Raw genomic sequence first — 18772 nt, forward strand, 5'->3', positions numbered from 1 at the left:
GTTACTTGGTCTGCTGTAGCCCCCGGTCAAGGCACATATGAGAAAGCAATCAATGAACAACTAAGGTGTCTCAATGAAAAACTAATAATTGATGCTTCTCATCTTTCTCCATTCCTGTCTGTCTGTCCCTATCTATCCCTCTCTCTGACTCTCTCTCTGTCTCTAAAAAAAAAAAAAAAGCAAGAAAAACCCACATCTTAGTAATGAAATATTATAAAGCTATGAAAAGAAACAAAGTGCTGATAAATGCTACAACATGAATGAACCCGGAAAACGTTATGCTAAGTGAAAGAAGCCAGATGTAGAAGGTCATATATTGTATAATTCCCTTCAGATGAAATGTCCAAGATAGGTCAATCTAATAGAGGCAGAAGTAAATTAGTGGTTACATAGGGGCTGGGTAGAGAGGGAGTGAGAATAACTGTTCGTGGACACAGGGCTACTATTTGGAGTAATTGATGAAGGTATTCTGGAATTTTACATTGGCAATGACTGCACAACCTGAAAACCACTGACTTATATTCTTTAAATAAGTAAATTTTATGACATATAAATTACATCTCAATTTAAAAAATAATAACCAGATCCTAAATCAAAAATAATTTGATAGGTATTACTATCCAAGGAACTCTGAACTCAATGAAATGGACAAAAGGAATGCTAACATTAGCTCTGTAATGTTCAGCTCTCTAAAGGTACCCAATGAGAAATACTGAATAGTTTATAAATATGGTTTCACTAAAGACTCTTTCACTATGTATATGTTAATAACTCTTTGATTTGTAAAGAATTTTGAGCCCCTCTTTATTTTACAAGGAAGCATAGAGTTACTTCAAATTACTTGTAATTGAACTTATGAAAAATCAGGAAATAGCAAACTCAAATGAGTTTTTCAAAGAAAACCTGGAAATTTAAAACTGTTATTATAGTCTATTTCAAATATCTCAGGGTTTCTTGAGGCTTAACTTAAACATGTCAATTTGATTTTGCCTACTGGAAATGCTTCTGTTGTTTTTTTTTCTGTTTTTTTTAAAATCACAATCACACATCCTACAAAAACTGAAATAGAATTTCTCTGATGGCAGGTTAATTTTTGAAAGATGATACTACTTAGATAAAGCATATATATGTTGAATTTTTATGATCATAAATATAAAATATAATGCATATAAGACACTATTTTCCTCTGAATAGAAACAAAGCACTCCCAGTTTTAAAAATAAAATTATATATCATTACATTTTCCCCATAAAGACATATACAGTCTTTATGCTTCAGAATAAGTTTTTGGTCACTAAATGGTATAACGGTATTCTACTTTTATATTCTTACTTATCATGTTAGAAATTGTACATGTCACTTGCTGCATTGTAAGCACCAGGGACTTGATATATATTTTTTAGTATGCCCAATGAAAACGTCTTACATACAGATAAGGGGTTAAATATCTAGTCTATGTTGAAGATTCATTAAGTTGCTAGCATTACCCAATTCTCTATGGCATCATTTCTTTACATGTATGTATAGTATATATCAGATTGCCAAATGACTAAGTACCGCCATAAATTTGATAAGATAATTATATATTACATAGATTTCTATAAAAGTTATGACCTGTAGGCCCTGGCCAATTGGCTCAGTGGTAGAGTATCGGCCCAGCAAGTGGAAGTCCTGGTTCGATTACCAGTCAGGAGAAGCAACCATCTGCTTCTCCACCCCTCCCCTTTCTCTTTCTCACACACTCTCTCTCTATCTCTTCCCCTCATGCAGCCATAGCTCAAATGGTTCAAGCAAGTTGGCCCTGGGTGCCGAGGATGGCTCCATGGCCTCATTTCAGGCACTAAAATAGCTCGGTTGCCGAGCAATGGAGAAACAGCCCCAAATGGGCAGAGCATCGCCCAGTGGGGGCTTGTTGGGTGTATCCTGGTCGGGGCATATGCAGGAGCCTGTCTGCCTCCCTAACTCTCACTTGATTTTTTTTAAAATAGTTATGATCCATAGCTTTATGATACATATACATAATATGAAAAAAAAATAGTACTCACAGTTGTAACCAGGTCCAATACGCTGTTGAGCTTCAAGGCTAGCCAACGTGATGTGAAAAATGATGTGCAGGAACAGGAAGGAAAGACTGGTGAAGCACAGAGACTTTAGTAACCGTCCCGTATGCCCTAGGGGATAAAAGCACAGAGACCGTGAGAGAACTTCAGGTGCAGCACACTCATTCTCACCTTTCTGTAGTTCCACATAAAACATGTTTCCATATCATATTATATAAACTGAATCAAAATAATACGAAGGGGCAAGGGGATGTGAGGAGAGGGAAGGGAAGGGGTTGGGGGGAGGGTGTAAAGAGGGACAAATATAAAGTAACAGAAAATGATTTGACTTTGAGTGATGGATATACAACATAATAAACAGTTCAAATACTATAGAAATGTTTGCCTGAAACCTATGTACTCTTATTGATCAATGTCACCCTGTTAAAGTTAATTTTCTAAATAAAATTAAAAAATTAAAAAAAGAAAACATTAAGTGATAGAAATAGCCATTGTTGCTATTATAATATACAATAGTATATTATCAAGTTAAAATAAAATGAGATTTATTAACAAAAAAACTATATTGAATGCCAACTGTAACTGAAAATAGAATAAAAAATAAATAAAATAAAATGTAAGAAAAAGTACATGAAGTGTAATGATTACTCTTAATTATTAGTCTTAAGATGAAAGCTATCTTATTTCCTTTGTAAAAATTATACAAATGACATTGATTAAAAATTCAATGTAAAAGAAACATGCTTTTTTATTTATACTGATTTGTTACCACAAAATGAAACCACAAAACTCCCCTGGCCCAGAAATTTTATAAGGGAGTTCTGCCAAATTTGAAGGAACAGATAATCCCTATCAATAAAAGTAGTTCCAGAGAATAGAAAATAAAAAGGCAAGTTTCCTAAAACATTTTATGAGGATAGCATAACATTAGTTTCCAAATTTAATAAGTTTAGAAAAGAAAAGGAAATTATAAGTCCATTTTACTTATGACCATAGACACGAATTATTAAGAAAGATATTTGCTAACCAACTGAAACAGTGTAGAAAAATATAATTCACCATAATAAACTAGGGTTTACTGCAGAAAAAAAAGTGCGGTTTAAGATTAACAAATCTTTAAGTGTTAAATCACACACTAGTGGGCTGAATCATGATTCACTCAATGGATACAGAGTATTTCATAAAGTTCAAAAGCTCTTCATAATAAAAGAAAATATCACACAGAAAAATAGAAATAGGAGGAAATATTCTGATTATGACAAAGGATTTATACAAACTAAAGCAAACATTCTATTTATGGTGGAATTTTAGGCATAGCCCATTAATGTCAGCTAATGACATTTGATATCCTTCCCACTTAACATAGCTCTGGGTATACTAAAATTATTTACAGATAATATGTAATTACATGCAGATGACATCCATATAGAATGCCAACTGTATCTACAGACCAACTGTTAGAACAAATATAAGAAAATAATTCAGGCACAATATCATCTTACAGAAATCAATACAGCTCCTCTACATTAACAATAATCAAATAAAAAAACAAGATACAACTTAAGTTAACAACCAAAACTACTGTAATAGTTTTATCAATGTTTCAGTTGGCTGGGCTACAGTCTCCAGTTACTTAATCAAAAACTAATGTAGATGTTGCTGTAAGTTTACAGATGTGATAAAAGTCCATAATCAATTGACTTTAAGCAAAGAGATTATTCTTAACAAGCAGGAAACCCTAATACAATCAGCTGGAAGGCCTGAAAACCAGGTCCTGTTACCTATGGGCAGTAGTTTCAAACTATGCCTAAGAATTTTAGCTTGGTCATGATGATGAGCTTCCCTTCCCAACAGCAGACTATATCCTATGGAATTTGGGCTTTCTTAGCCAGCTTATGTAATCAATAGTGTAAGCCAATTCCTATAGGTTGAACCTTGACTAATAAAAGTATCTAAGAATTAAACTTAATGAAGAATACACATGACCTTTATGGATAAACTGTAAAATTCAATAGTAAAACAAATAAAAATACCTTACTAAAGAGATTTGTCACATTCATGTATGAGATTACATAAAATAAAAAAATGTCAATTGTTTTCTAAATTTAGTCTGTAAATTCAATATTGTTTCAAATAAAATAGCAAGAGAAAATCTCAGGCCTTCAACAAACGTATTTCAAAATACATATGAAAAGATTTTTTTTAATATATATATTTTTAATTTATTGATTTTTTTTAGAGAGAGAGGAGTGAGAGAGAGAGACAGAGAGAGAGAGAAGGGGGAGGAGCAGGAAGCATCAACTCCCATATGTGCCTTGACCAGGCAAGCCCAAGGTTTCGAACCGGCGACCTCAGTGTTCCAGGTTGACGCTTTATCCCACTCCGCCACCACAGGTCAGGCTGAAAAGATTTTTTGAAAAAGCCAACAAACTTATTTAACATATATATTTAGAAAAATATAAGTTTATGAATTGCTAGGTCAATTTAAAAATTTTGAAAAATAAGTCTAAAAGTGGGTGAGGTTTGTGTGTACTAATAGACATGAAAGTATGCTATAAATCCATAAGTTAAAACACAAACAAACTTAGATTTCTATGAAGAAGAAGAAAAAAGTCAAATGGAATACCATATGGAGTTTAGAAAAACACTATCTGTGTTTTTAAACGTTAAAGTTTACTCCTTAAGTCAAGAGGAAAGAATGGGCTACCTAGCAGATGAAAAACTGTCTCAATATATACAGAAAAGCATGCTGGATCCCTGCCACAAAGGTGATCTCCAGATGACTAAAGACCTAAATGTGAAAGGTAAAATTCTAAGTCAATAGACAAAAATTATGTGATAATTACTTTGTGCTTTTGCTGTGAGAATTGCCTTATAAAACAAGAACTAAAAAATAAACTTTAAGGAAGAAAAAAAAGAGATACATTTGACTCAGTTAAAATTGAGGATTCAAAAATGACATCTTTGAATTACTTATATTTTAAATAAAATTTATATACAAATGATTAGTAGGGGCATCCAAGAGGTACAATAATTAATATTCAGAATAAAAAATGTCTGCATGAGGCCCTGGCCTGTTGGCTCAGTGGTAGAGCATCGGCCTGGTGTGCAAGAGTCTCGAGCTCAATTCTTGGCCAGGGCACATAGGAGAAGCGCCCATCTGCTTCTCCACCCCTCCCCCTCTCCTTCCTCTCTGTCTCTCTCTTCCCCTCCTGCAGCCAGGGCTCCATTGGTGCAAAGTTGACCCAGGCACTGAGGATGGCTCCATGGCCTCTGCCTCAGGCGCTAGAATGGCTCTGGTAACAACAGAGCAATGCCCCAGATGGGCAGAGCATTGCCCCCTGGTGGGCATGCCGGCTGGATCCTGGTCAGGCACATGCAGGAGTCTGTCTGACTACCTCCCTGTTTCCAACTTCAGAAAAAATACAAAAAAAAAAAAAAAAAAAAAGTCTGCATGTCAACAAGAAGAAGGATACAATCCCAAATTATTTGATATACAAAAACCAGGAAAATACTACCATTCTCAAATCCTAAAATTACCAAGACATTGCAATATTTGAAAATAATTTTCAAACCTCCATTACAACCACACTCCTGAGGTGAAGGTGAACAATCTTGAAATTAATGAAAAAAAAAAAAACAGAGTTGTCAGTGGAGAACTAGGAAGTTAAATAAATAAATAAATAAAATGTTAGAAAGATATAATATCTGAAATTTAAAATTCACTTGATAGAGTCAGTTGTAGAATAGAGATAACAAATGAACGAGTCAGTGAACTTGGAGTGATTAATAGAAAGTATCCAGTATGAGTAACAGAGGAAAAGATTCAATTAAAAATTAATAGGCTCTCAGTAACTTGAGAATTAAAAGGTCATTTGTCACTAGAATTATCAAAGGAGAGGAGAAAGAGACTAGTGGATTAAAAAAAAAGTGTTAATAGCTAAAATGTCCCCACATTTGATGAAGACATTATTTACACATTCAATAAGCTTAGCAAACACCAAATAAAATGAATTTAAAGAAATTACTCCAAGACACATACTAAGGAAACCAAAGGAAAAGAAAACTTAAAGCAGCAAGACAGAAATGTCACACACATACAGGGGGACACGTACTTTTAATCGCAAGCCATGAAAACCAGAATATACAGTGGGACATCTTTAAAATTATGAAAGAAAAGAACCATAGACCCAGAATTATGTAACCCGTATAAATATCCTTCAGGAATGAAGACAGAAAAAGATGTTCTCAGTTGACAGAAAATTAAGAGTATTTGTAACCAGGAGATCTGCTCAAAAAGAAACGCTCAAGTAGAATAGGTTTTACAGGCTGCTGGGAAATGGTACCAAAGGAAAACTTGGAACGTTAATCACAAAGAAGAGCAACAGAACAGAAATGTATGAAAGATAGTTGTTTACACACACACACACACACACACACACACACACACACACACACACACACAGCTAATTACAGTCATGCTCTAATTAATTCATGGTATTTCTAGAAATGTTCTCTGGTTTGGGAAATATGTGTGTGTACGGGAATAATTGAGGATATTATGTTGTCCATTTGTTTTAAGTATTTATCCTTATTTATACTAGAAATATAAATTATCCAAAGATATGTCACTAATAAATAATCCCTCTTAATTAGAAACATAAGAAAACTGGGCATAAATTAAAAAGGATCAAAAAATAGATATAGTAACTTTGACATGATGTGCAAAAATAATCTAGATAGCAGATTGATAAAATAGAAAATTTATGGCCAGAAAGACATGGCACCAAATTGTACATTCATACACTATTTTTCTATGATTATTAGAATGCTGAAGCAAAAGAAATTTAATATTAACAGAAGGATTAAATAACGAGGAATGGAAGCACATTTTTTTCAATAAATTTTAACTTGAGTTCTATTCATTGATTTTGTTCATTTGTAATATATTTTCTCAAACAGAGCTTGCAAAAATAAAATATTGTCGCTTCATAAATTCCATCCAAGAACTGGATTTTAATCATAAGTATAAATCTAACTCCTCTTACTATTCTTTTGGAAGTTAATTCAGAGGCTACTGCTTTAGCCAACATTTCCAATTCTCTAGCTTTCAAGTGATTTTAAATGTGACACACATGATTGTAAGCTAATTTACATATTTTTAAGCTAATTTGGAAATTTTTCACTTAAGAAACAATCTAATCCAAAATCTTAGCAATTCTTAAAAAACAGTCTCTGAGCCTTATGATAATTTTCCTTTTCGTAAAAATGCAACAGCAAAAAGGATCTATTTTTATAGACAAGTTAATGAATCAAATTCAAATTTTGCATAAAGCCAGAATTTGAAGAATTCTCTATATATTTCAGACTTCAGCCTATGCCAAAGATACATATTTATAACTTAGAAAAATCTCTTAGAAGTATCATATAGACACTGTGTGTGTGTGTGTATATATATATATATATATATATATATATATATATATATATATGGCACTTAGAAAAACATACCCTTGGAAAGCAAGTATTTACATTTAAAATATTTCCCACACTTTTGTGGTCCAGAGAGAACAAATAAAAAGCAAGTTGAGGCCCTGGCTGGTTGGCTCAGTGGTAGAGCATTGGCCTGGTGTGTGGATGTCCCAGGTTCAAATCCCAGTCAGGGCACACAGAAGGAGCACCCATCTGCTTCTCCACCCCTCTCTCTCTTGCTTGTCTCTCTCTCTCTTCTCTTTCTGCAGCCATGGCTCAATTGGAGTGAACTGGCCCCGGGTACTGAGGATGGCTCCATGGCCTCTGCCTCAGGCACTAAGAAAGGCTCAGTTGGAGCAATGGAGCAATGACCCTAGATGGGCAGAGAATTGCCCTCCAGTGGGCTTGCCAGGTGGGTCCCTGTCAGGGTGCATGCAGCAGTCTGTCTCTGCCTCCCCTCTTCTCACTAAGTTTAAAAAAAAAAAAGAAAGAAAAAGAAAAGAAAAGCAAGTTGACGCATAAAAATGAGGGTTTTCTTTTCAATTCACAATGAGGTTAAATATAAACACCTTTTAGCTAGAAAAAGTGTGCCAGGATGTCAGAATAAACTAAGCAGTCAGGCTTTTAAATTGATTATACAAAGTTGCTAATACTAAGCACTTCACTGAAAAGAATGGCCATTTCATTAATACCAAACTAAGAGAAATGGAGAGAAGACATATAAATCTACTCCATATTCTATTTGAAATCTCATTCGGGTCATCATTCCAGCACTCTTCAAACCTGAAAGAGTGAATCATAGAGGGGCTTCTGGGAACACTACAAAAACCAATGGAAGAATGAATGACACGTTCATTTCCTACCTCCACAAATTGCACTAAAAGCTTCCACCACAGGTGTCCAAGTGAAACTTGGAATTTCCCACTGCAGCCCACCATTTAATCCTCCCTTGCAAAAGCTCAATTTTCTATTTCCCATATTTTTATTGGCATATTATTGGGGCCCAAAAAGTGTTTTTTCCTCTCTCCCTTCCCATTTGGATCTTTTACTACCCTGGCTTTATGTGTTATTATCTAATAACTTTTAAAGTGTTATAATCTCTTCTGAAAGGTTCTCCACAATGAAACTGACACCATAATCAGAGAGAAGAATGATCCTTTGAGTGTACAGAGGAATGACAGGTAAAGGACAAGGGAAAAGGACACTGTGGTGCCAGCCTCACAGGTATCCACTCCACCCTCCTTCTGAACTCATCAGTCATGATCATGTCTCACTTCTTCTACAACATCTTTGACCCACAGGGACCTCGTCCTCTTATATTACAAACTATCTACATCTGACGCTTGGGGATATATATATATACTGTATATATACTGTATATCTTTTTTTTTTTTTTTTTTTGGATTTTTCTGAAGCTGGAAACGGGGAGAGACAGTCAGACAGACTCCCGCATGTGCCCGACCGGGATCCACCCAGCACGCCCACCGGGGGTCGATGCTCTGCCCCTCCGGGGCGTTGCTTTGCTGCAACCAGAGCCACTCTAGCGCCTGGGGCAAAGGCCAAGGAGCCATCCCCAGCGCCCGGGCTATCTTTGCTCCAATGGAGCCTGGCTGCAGGAGGGGAAGAGAGAGACAGAGAGGAAGGAGAGGGGGAGGAGTGGAGAAGCAGATGGGCGCTTCTCCTGTGTGCCCTGGCCGGGAATCGAACCCAGGACCTCTGCACGCCAGGCCAACGTTCTACCACTGAGCCAACCGGCCAGGGCCCTGTATATATCTCTTTTGAAGTTAGTTGCTCTTCTAGGTTGGGTTACCAGGAAACTGACTGAAATTGAGATTGACATTGCAAGAAGTTACTGGGGACACTTCTCTGTCACAGGACCAACAGGGAAGTGAGGGAGGAGGGGCTAAACCAAGGGAGGAGCTGGGCAGGGATGCACTTGCAGGGGAGCCCTCAATGAGTCCTTGGGGAGCCCTGGAGCCAGAATAGCCCTTCAGAGTTCTCTCGAATTGCAGCAAGGGGCTGAGCCTTAGATGTGACCTGTCTCTAGATATGGGTGCAATGCAGCTTCCTAGAGTTAAAGCAATTTTGGCTGTAAGCAGTTAGAGTAAACTGTAATCCTTAAAGCAGTTTTGGCTGTAAGGTCCAGTCAACACTCCAGTAACCTAGACTAGAGGAATAAGTGCCAGAGTCATAGAGGGAGAATGGGATGGCACACCACAAAATAACCAGGTCGTCATGATCTAGACCAGGGGTCCCCAAACTTTTTACACAGGGGGCCAGTTCACTGTCCCTCAGACCTTTGGAGGGCCGAACTATAAAAAAAACCTATGAACAAATCCCTATGCACACTGCACATATCTTATTTTAAAGAAAAAACAAAACAAAACAAAACAAAATGGGAACAAATACAATATTTAAAATAAAGAACAAGTAAATTTCAATCAACAAACTGACCAGTATTTCAATGGGAACTATGCTCCTCTCACTGACCACCAATGAAAGAGGTGCTCCTTCCGGAAGTGCGGCAGGGGCCGGATAAATGGCCTCAGGGGGCAGCATGTGGCCCGCAGGCCGTAGTTTGGGGACCCCTGATCTAGACTGTTATTCTCCTCAGCTGGAGCACAAGCATTCATCAGGCAACTTAGCAGGGACCTCGTGGCCTAACATCTCCAGGGCAAGAAGCAGGCCGAGGGCGTGTAGCAGCAGGGTCCTGCAACTTCAGAAACACTGGGGAGCTAGGAACTCCAGGGATGGGGTAGTTCTTATTTTGAGGTGTCTCTTTTGCTCTCAACATATAAAAAATAACAGATAAAGTATGAAGTAGATACCAGAAAGACATGCCAGACACCAGCATAAGCTACAGTGTTTCCCCATGGAGAAGACACACCCCTTTTTTTGAAAAATTTTGGGTCTAAAAACTGGATGCGTCTTATACAGTGGTTGTAGATTTTTTTTTTTACTTGCATTTTCTGCTTTTTTGTGCTTGTTTTTGCGCTCATTGTCGTAGATTATTTTAGCTGCTTTTCCCTTTTTTTCGCGCTCGTTGTCTTTGTGCTATCGTCTCTCATGTGTTACGGGTATATTACAGTCGGTTACACTTTGCCATGTTCTGCCCAGAAATGGCTCAGAAAAGATTTTCGGACAGTGCTGAATTCAAGTTAAAAGTGATCCAGTTTGCAAAAGTGAATGGAAATCGTGCTGCTGAATGTAAGTTTGGTCCTCCTCCAACTGAGAAATCAATCCGAGACTGGCTACGGGAAGAAGAAACCCTACTGAAAACGCCATGGCAGAAGAAGGCCATGAGAGGCAAGTCAGCAAAATGGCCTGATTTAGAGAGGGAATTGATGATATGAATTGAAGAGCAAAGGGCAATTTGAATTCTTATGTCCACAAAGATGGTTCAGTATGAGGCAAGAAGAATTGCTGATGAAAAAGAAGTTACTGATTTCAAAGGAGGACACAATTGGTGCTTCAGGTTCATGAAACGAAATCGACTAAGCATGTGTGCATGCACCAGACTTACCCAAAAGATGCCTGAAAGCTATGAGCAGAAGGTCCTTGAATTTTATCATTTTGTTATTTAATATCAAAGGACACATCAGTTTGAGTTGGGACAGATTGCAAATATGGACAAAGTGCCCCTTTAATTTGATGTTGATAAGAAGGGGGTAAAAATTGTAACTGTGAAGACAAGTGGACATGGAAAGAGCCATTATAGAGTTGTTCTAGCTTGCTGTGCTAAAGAAACCAAGCTGCCTCCTATGCTGATTTTCAAACACAAAACAATGCCCAAAGAAGACATTCCTCGAAGAGTGATTGTCCACGTTCATGACAAGGTCTGGATGGATCAGGATGGGATGAAGATCTGGTTTGAGAAAGTTTGGAGAAGGAGACCAGGTGAGCTCTTACACAAATCTGCCCTATTGGTGCTTGATCAGTTCAGGGCACACATAACAAAAAAACACAAAGAAGATTGTTGCAGAGCAAAAAACAAAACTTGCCGTCATACCTGGAGGCTTGACATCCCAACTCCAACCTCTTGATGTCAACATTAATAAACCCTTCAAAGCTGCCATGAGAGATGGATGGAACCAACGGATAAAGTCTTCTGGGGACAATCTGACACCAGCAGGAAGAGTGAAGAAACCAACTATAGGAGAAGTCTGTGCCTGGGTGAAAAGATCCTGGGGTAATATCAAGATTGAGATCGTTTTCAAGTCATTTAAGAAGTGTGGCATTTCAAATGCCATAGAGGGAAGTGAGGACAAGGCAATATATGAAGACAGTGATTTGTTATCAGACACAGATGAGGACAAGCTAATGGATGAGAGTTTTGACTGTGATAAGGAATTGTATAGATTTTATGATGAATAAAACTTGACTTCAGTAACTTCATGTAATACATTTTTTTCCCCTCAAATTTCAGGCCCCAAAATTAAGGTGCATCTTATACATGGGGAAATATGGTAAGTATCTCTAAGGGTCAGAAAGGGAAGAGAAATGCAAAGCTATCTGCAGGCTGGCCCTGAAGCAGGCAATGGAAATCAAAGTTGGTTTCTTGGTGACCATTTAATCACATGCTCAGTGTAAATAAAGAGAAAATTGTTAGGAACGCTGATTAAAACAAGGGTTTGGGTTACAAACCCAAGCTTCACAGGTTTTACAAGGATTGTGGAAAAGAATCTCCTTTGGGCACTTTATGATCTATAGTTTACATGGAGTTATGTACTCTGCAAGGAGGAAAAACAGAGCTAGGACCTACTGAGCAAGCCCAAATCCCCAAGATTACTGAAGGGCAAATCTCTAAACCACCAGGATATGACTTAATTGTCTGCTGGGGTCCCCTGTGTCCTGGTGGGAACAACTGCAAAAGTGAGAGAGATAAGAATGTGGTTTAGGCCCTGGCTGGTTGGCTCAGCGGTAGAGCGTCCGCCTGGCGTGCGGGGGACACGGGTTCGATTCCCGGCCAGGGCACACAGGAGAAGCGCCCATTTGCTTCTACACCCCCCCCCTTCCTCTCTGTCTCTCTCTTCCCCTCCCGCAGCCAAGGCTCCATTGGAGCAAAGATGGCCCGGGCGCTGGGGATGGCTCCTTGGCCTCTGCCCCAGGTGCTAGAGTGGCTCTGGTCGCAGCAGAGCAACGCCCCGGAGGGCAGAGCATCGCCCCCTGGTGGGCAGAGCGTCGCCCCTGGTGGGCGTGCCGGGTGGATCCCAGTCGGGCGCATGCGGGAGTCTGTCTGACTGTCTCTCCTCGTTTCCAGCTTCAGAAAAATACAAAAAAAAAAAAAAAAAAAAAGAATGTGGTGTAAAGAGAAGGTTGGAATGACAGCAAGAGAGGGGAAGGCGCTGAGACAAAGAAACACATCTTGTTCCAAATAAACCACAATTCAAAAGCACACAAGGAAACATAAAGCTAGAAAGAATGACTGGGATTTGAACCCACTAAGAGTAAAATGACAATTATGAAATATACTAAAAATGACTTAAAACCAAGTGGCTTGAGATCCTCAAAATGATAAATTGTATCCTGAAAGGTGAACAAAACTATGTATTTTTAAATAGACAGAAGTGAAATAAAGCAAATAACACTTAAAAAGCACCTGTAGGCCCTAGCCAGGTGGCTGAGTGGACAGAGCATTGTCCTGGTGCACCGATGTCACGGGCTCGATCCCCAGTCAGGGCACAGATAAGAAACACACAATGAGTGCACAACTGAGTGGAACAATGAATTGATGCCTCTCTCTGTGTGTCTCTCTCTCTCTCAATCAACCAATGAAAAAAATATAAAAAGTAATTCTGCATGGAGGAACCTATGGATAGTAATTAATGGGAGCAAACAATTAAGTTATTGAGTTCATTCCCCTTCCACGCAGGCTTATTCCCCTTTGGAGCATTCTTCCAGCAATCAGCTTTAGATGCCTCTTGCATAGTTATTCTGCAATTTCTTTAGGGAAACAATGAATTTGACTCTGAAAAATGTCTACCCTTGCTACACTTCATCTTCTTACACCCCATATAACTTTGCCTTTGTCTCTTTTTTTTTTCTACTCCTGTTTTCAATAAGTCTAGTTCTCCACTGACTGTCAGGCGTGAGAAACCACATAAAGAAGGAGTTCCATCCTTCAGCTTTACATTGATGAAGCTGCAGAACCTTGGATGCTGGAATGTGTCACCACACAGCCGAGATGGGTGCTCGTCAAAGGCAGGTGTGGATTAGGGACTGTCAGTAGTGTTTCTGGCTGCTCACCACCTTCATCTTGGATGTCTGCACAGTATGCCCAGCTTAGTTGGCCAGGGCTGTCTTTCTCATCAGGAGATGCTTCATGTGCTGTTATCTTGTTTTTTCCCCCACAGGGAGCATGCACCAGGTTACTATGACTAAGTGCCTTGTGACCTGCTGTTTATTCTCTCTAACGCCGAGCTCCCTTCTCAGGCTGGGGAGCCGAGAGTGGCAGCTGTCAGCCAGCACTGCCTGCTGTTTGCTGTTTGTTCTTACAAGCGACAGAGAAGTGACTCATCTACAAAGGGGGTTTCCTCTGAAAGGCCTTTATTATCCTTATGTTTTCCAGAAAAAGCCTAACAGATTTTAAAAAACCAGCCTTTGAATGAACTTTTGACCATCACTACAATGGTATTTTTGTTTAGCTGTGAAACTGACAAGAAGACAATGCAATTCCTCTTTTTAGAGGGTCCCAGCCTGTCTCCTGCCTTTTGCCGAGGTCTTCGATCAGCTGTTTAGAAGTTCCATGGTCATTCCAGCTAAAGCAGACACCATCTCCAGGTGCTCCTGATCATATTATCCTATTTTATACACCTCACTATTTGCAATTACTTTATTCATTTACTTCTTTTTTTTTAACACCTGTCTTTTTCAAATGTAAGTTTCACAAGTTCAAGGGTCCATTTTGTCCTGCTGGTTATCACTTTATTCCCAATGCATAGAAAAGTGCTTAGCAGATAGGTAGCATACAATAAATACTGGGTAAATGAATTAAGTCACAGTGAACCTAATAAGTCATATGGTAATGTATGGCTGTTAACAGAGCCATGTGGAGAACATAATGTAAAGTCTTTAACTTTCACCAGGGTAAAAGACCGAAGAAGCGGGACAATGCATATAGCAGGACAAGAAATTTGATAAACTTGTTTCCTCAGAGTTAAATTTATTGAGATAATAAAATTATTAATTATTATTCTTGCATTGACGTACCTACATAAGCTATAAAATAGAGCAGTCAAGTTCACAAATCCCTCCTTCCCATCAGCTTCAAGTTCATTCATTCTCTTCTTCCCTTTTTCTCCTTCCCATCTTCTCTCTCTCTAACACACACACACACACACACACACACACACACACACACACACACGCACACACACACCCCAAATCTTAAGATGTTTCCCTTTCAGTTTTATCTGTTATTTGACTCTTGAGTATATTCCTAGTATACAGATCCTTCTCTAATACTTTAAAGTGACCTTAAATTTTCTTTCTTTTTTATATTACCTGTTTTGTTTTATGTTATTTTTTGTTAATTTTTAACCAGGACTTATATCACTTAGAAGATAAGAATACATGCAGATATTTAAAAAGTGTCCTAAGAAACAAAATGATAAATTGACTTCTCAGACTTAGTCATAATACACTCACTTATTAAGGAAAATGAATATAGATAGCTTCCACAGATTACATAAAAAGGTTTAAATTACTTATCTAGTCTGAATACAATAAAGTGTATAACTATTTAACATAAAATTCACTGAGTTTTGGGAAATGCCTGCAGCTGTGACATCACCATGACAAGATCTAGAACATTGACACCACCCAAACTGTTCTTCATGCCCTTCTCACTCCTTCTAGAAGTAGAAGAATCTCAGTGAGTCCCAAACATAACCAACTCAAAGAGAAATGACTTTGAGATGCATTCTAGTCAAACTATTGAAAAATCTAAGATAAAAGAAAAAAATTTTAAGGGACCAGAGAAAAATAGCAGATGAACAATGGCAAGGTTTATGACTGACAGCATCAAAAACTTTGGAAGCCAGAAAATATTAGAGTGACGTATTATTCTGAATGAACAGACAAAGAACTTTATTTTTCAGTCAAAAATTCTTTGTCTGGTGAACCTATCCTTCACAAATGAAGAAAGATATAAATCACAGTTTTGGACAAACAAAAATCCAGAGGATTCACAAGCAACAACCCTGCCAAAACTTCTCCAGGACAGGAGACCCGCACTCACTGGCAGCTCAGATCTGCAGGGCAGAATAAAGAATATGCTAAATACAGGACTAAATATAAAAATCTGCCCCTCCTCCCCTCTTCCTAGTTGGAGCTTGGCAGAGTCATGCTGGTTCCCAGTCTTCAATGGGGATGTCTTCCCCCTCACATGGCAGGTGCAGGGTGGGTTTGACAAAGGGCTAACTCTAACTCGTATGCATACACAGAGAAATGCATAACCCTGGGACTCCTTTGACCCACTGTTTTCCCATTCATTAATCACTCATTGGGCATCGAACACTTTGAATTTAGAAATAATCTGTTAAGAAAAGGAATCTTTTGATCATTTAAAATGGTCAAACTACACATGCCTTTGTGCCTGCAATATGTGGCCCAGCCACAGCAGGGGCCTTGTGCTAATCACCCAAGGCACTGTCTCTGCATTGGAAACAGCCCAACCACAGCACAGCACAGGGTTCTGCCCAGCCAAGAAATCCCAAACACATGCCTTCATCTTAATTACTTCATGCTACTAGTGGCTAGTTAACTCCCTTCCTGGACACTGCACATTCTGTGGCCCAGTGATGACTTTCCCAATTCCTCGGTTGCTTGCCTGTGACTGTCTGTCTCTTGCAATTCACTGGGCCCACCGTTGATTGGGTTCCCTGGCTTCTGCCTCATATCTCAGCTTTTGACCCTTCATAACTGATAGACTTCCAGCTCTAAACTTATAGATCCCAAATCACTTTTATGTTCCAAAGTTCCATCTTTTGAATATCTCTTAATCATTCTCTCATCCATTCTAACATCTCCTGGCTGCATACTATATACATGCCAGTTATAATGGTTGTTATGGTGACCAAAGTACACAACATACAGTCGCCGCACTAGAAGTACTCACATTTCCAAAGGGGTGAGGGGCCAGCTAGTTGATTTAAGGATAGAAGAAATGACAAGGTGTTCTGATGGCTTAAGGTTCAAAAAACTGCGTGCTAATCATTACACTTAATCAACAATTATAAATATTTTGGAGCCCTCTTGCTATAGATAATAAATCTCTCAGCTAATTAACTCAATAGAGACATAGGCATAAAAATTTTTTTATATGATAATAATTGCTTTTATTACATTCTTATATTATCCCTTCAACTGGGTTGAGAATTCAAGTCCATCAGAATCTCTGTAACTTTCTTTTGCTACATAAAATCAAAGATTGCCTCAAAACAGAAATTGTGGTCAGGTGTTCTTGAGGTGTAACTGCTATATCACTGGACGATGTACGCCAAGGGTTCTTATTACATAATGTTTGGCTGACTGTGGAGTCTCGGAAGGTTGCTGAGATGCACAGAGGTTTCTTCCTGAAAGAGAGTCACTCTGGGGCCTCACATTGCTCGGCACTGGGTCAGACAATGGGTGTGTTGTCAAAACTCCTCAGGTAATTCCACAGTGAGCCGGGGCATGGAACCACTGTGCAGAAGGTTCCAGATGACGCTAGGTTAGGCTTGACTCAGCAAGTAGACTGGTCAAGGCAAATTGTGGAAGTGCTGTATAAGTCTTCATTTTCAAAGATTTTTACACTTTTATATTCATACAAACTAATAAAAATAAGTGGGTGCTGTAAAAATAATTTCTGTGTTATGGGTTGAATTGTTTCTCCTCCAAATTCATATATTGATGTCCTAACTCCCAGTACTTCTGACCGTAACTACATTTGCAGTTAGAGTTTATAAAGAGATCGTGTTTTCTGTAAGTTAAAATGAGGCCCCGTGGGTGAGCCCTCATCCAATCTGACTGCTGTCCTTATAAGAGGAGATGAGAACCCAGACACACACAGAGGGAAGACCATGTGAGAACGCAGGAAGAAGATGCCCATCTGTAAGGCAAGCACAGAGGCCTCCGATGAAACCAACCCTGCCGACACATTGAGCTCAGGCTTTCAGCCTCCCAAACTGTGAGAAATAACTTTCCGTTGCTTAAGCCACATATTCTTTGGTACTTTGCTAGGCAGCCCTATGAATATATGTGGACGCTGCATAAAAAGATTATAAAGGAACTTCTAAACCTTCATAATTTTTGTAATCAATAGATCCCTAACCAAAATCACATTTCAAAGTGCTTTGTAGCTTTAATTCAATAAATATATCCTCCCAGATATCTACTAGGTGTCGGCATTGCGTTTCAGCTATGGATAGCAACTGTGTTTGAGGAACACAGAAACCAAAGGGAAATAGAGGCCCTTAAAGAGATCATTACTCTACATTTGGGTTTTTAAAGTTTTAAAATCAAATCAATCAAAATGCTGCCGCAGTGCTCCCCAAAGTACTTGCAAGATAGTGATTTCATGCTTGTAAAACGCTCTTGAGAAGAAGCCGTGCTCCATAAAACTCAGGCATGACAGACACCTCATCACACAGTTCTCTGGAAGTCACTCTGACTCCGCACACCGCACGCTTGTCCACACCCCAATACTTCTGGGAGTGGAAGGGCACCGAGAAAAAGCACCTGCACTCAGAGTGCATAGGAATCAAGTCACTGATTCAGAAGGTCTTTACTCACTGACCTTCATTTATTCTCTACCTCTGTTTTCTCTAAAACACTCACCGACTTGGAATAGGTAGCTTTGAGAAAATGGGCAAAAAACTATAAACGGACATCTGTGGGTCATTAAATAATACAAGAGTTTCAGTATATTGGCCATTGTTTAGCCTCCATGGTAATTGCCAGGAGCTTGAGGCTCCTGTCTATCTTCCATGTGTTTATATATTTAGCCCAAAGAAGACTTGGTCCTAAGAGAAAGCCAAGTAAATATTTTTTAAAAGAATAATTATATTATGAACATATTATAAGAATAATTATATTACGAATAGACAACATCTAGTCATTGTGCATTTATAATAGACGACATTATGCTATGTAGTATGAGAAAGAAAAAAAAGCAGAGAAGGCATGATCCCTAAGTATAAGCTGTCACTTCTAGTCCTTTAGTCCAGGGGTCCCCAAACTACGGCCCACGGGCCACATGT

The 18772-nt window shown here is 38.7% G+C and overlaps 1 protein-coding gene across 2 annotated transcripts in view; it reads right to left on the reverse strand.

Annotated features, from left to right (window-relative positions):
* PIEZO2 (piezo type mechanosensitive ion channel component 2) overlaps positions 1 to 18772 on the reverse strand; it is a 496788-nt gene that overhangs the window by 335949 nt on the left and 142067 nt on the right. For both annotated transcript variants that reach the window (XM_066352258.1, XM_066352260.1), the window contains exon 3: positions 2046 to 2171. In XM_066352258.1, coding sequence (XP_066208355.1) covers positions 2046 to 2171 — 126 coding nt within the window. The remainder of the gene's footprint in view (positions 1 to 2045; positions 2172 to 18772) is intronic.

This window comes from Saccopteryx leptura, chromosome 11 (assembly GCF_036850995.1).
Source record: "Saccopteryx leptura isolate mSacLep1 chromosome 11, mSacLep1_pri_phased_curated, whole genome shotgun sequence".
Lineage (NCBI taxonomy): Eukaryota > Metazoa > Chordata > Mammalia > Chiroptera > Emballonuridae > Saccopteryx > Saccopteryx leptura.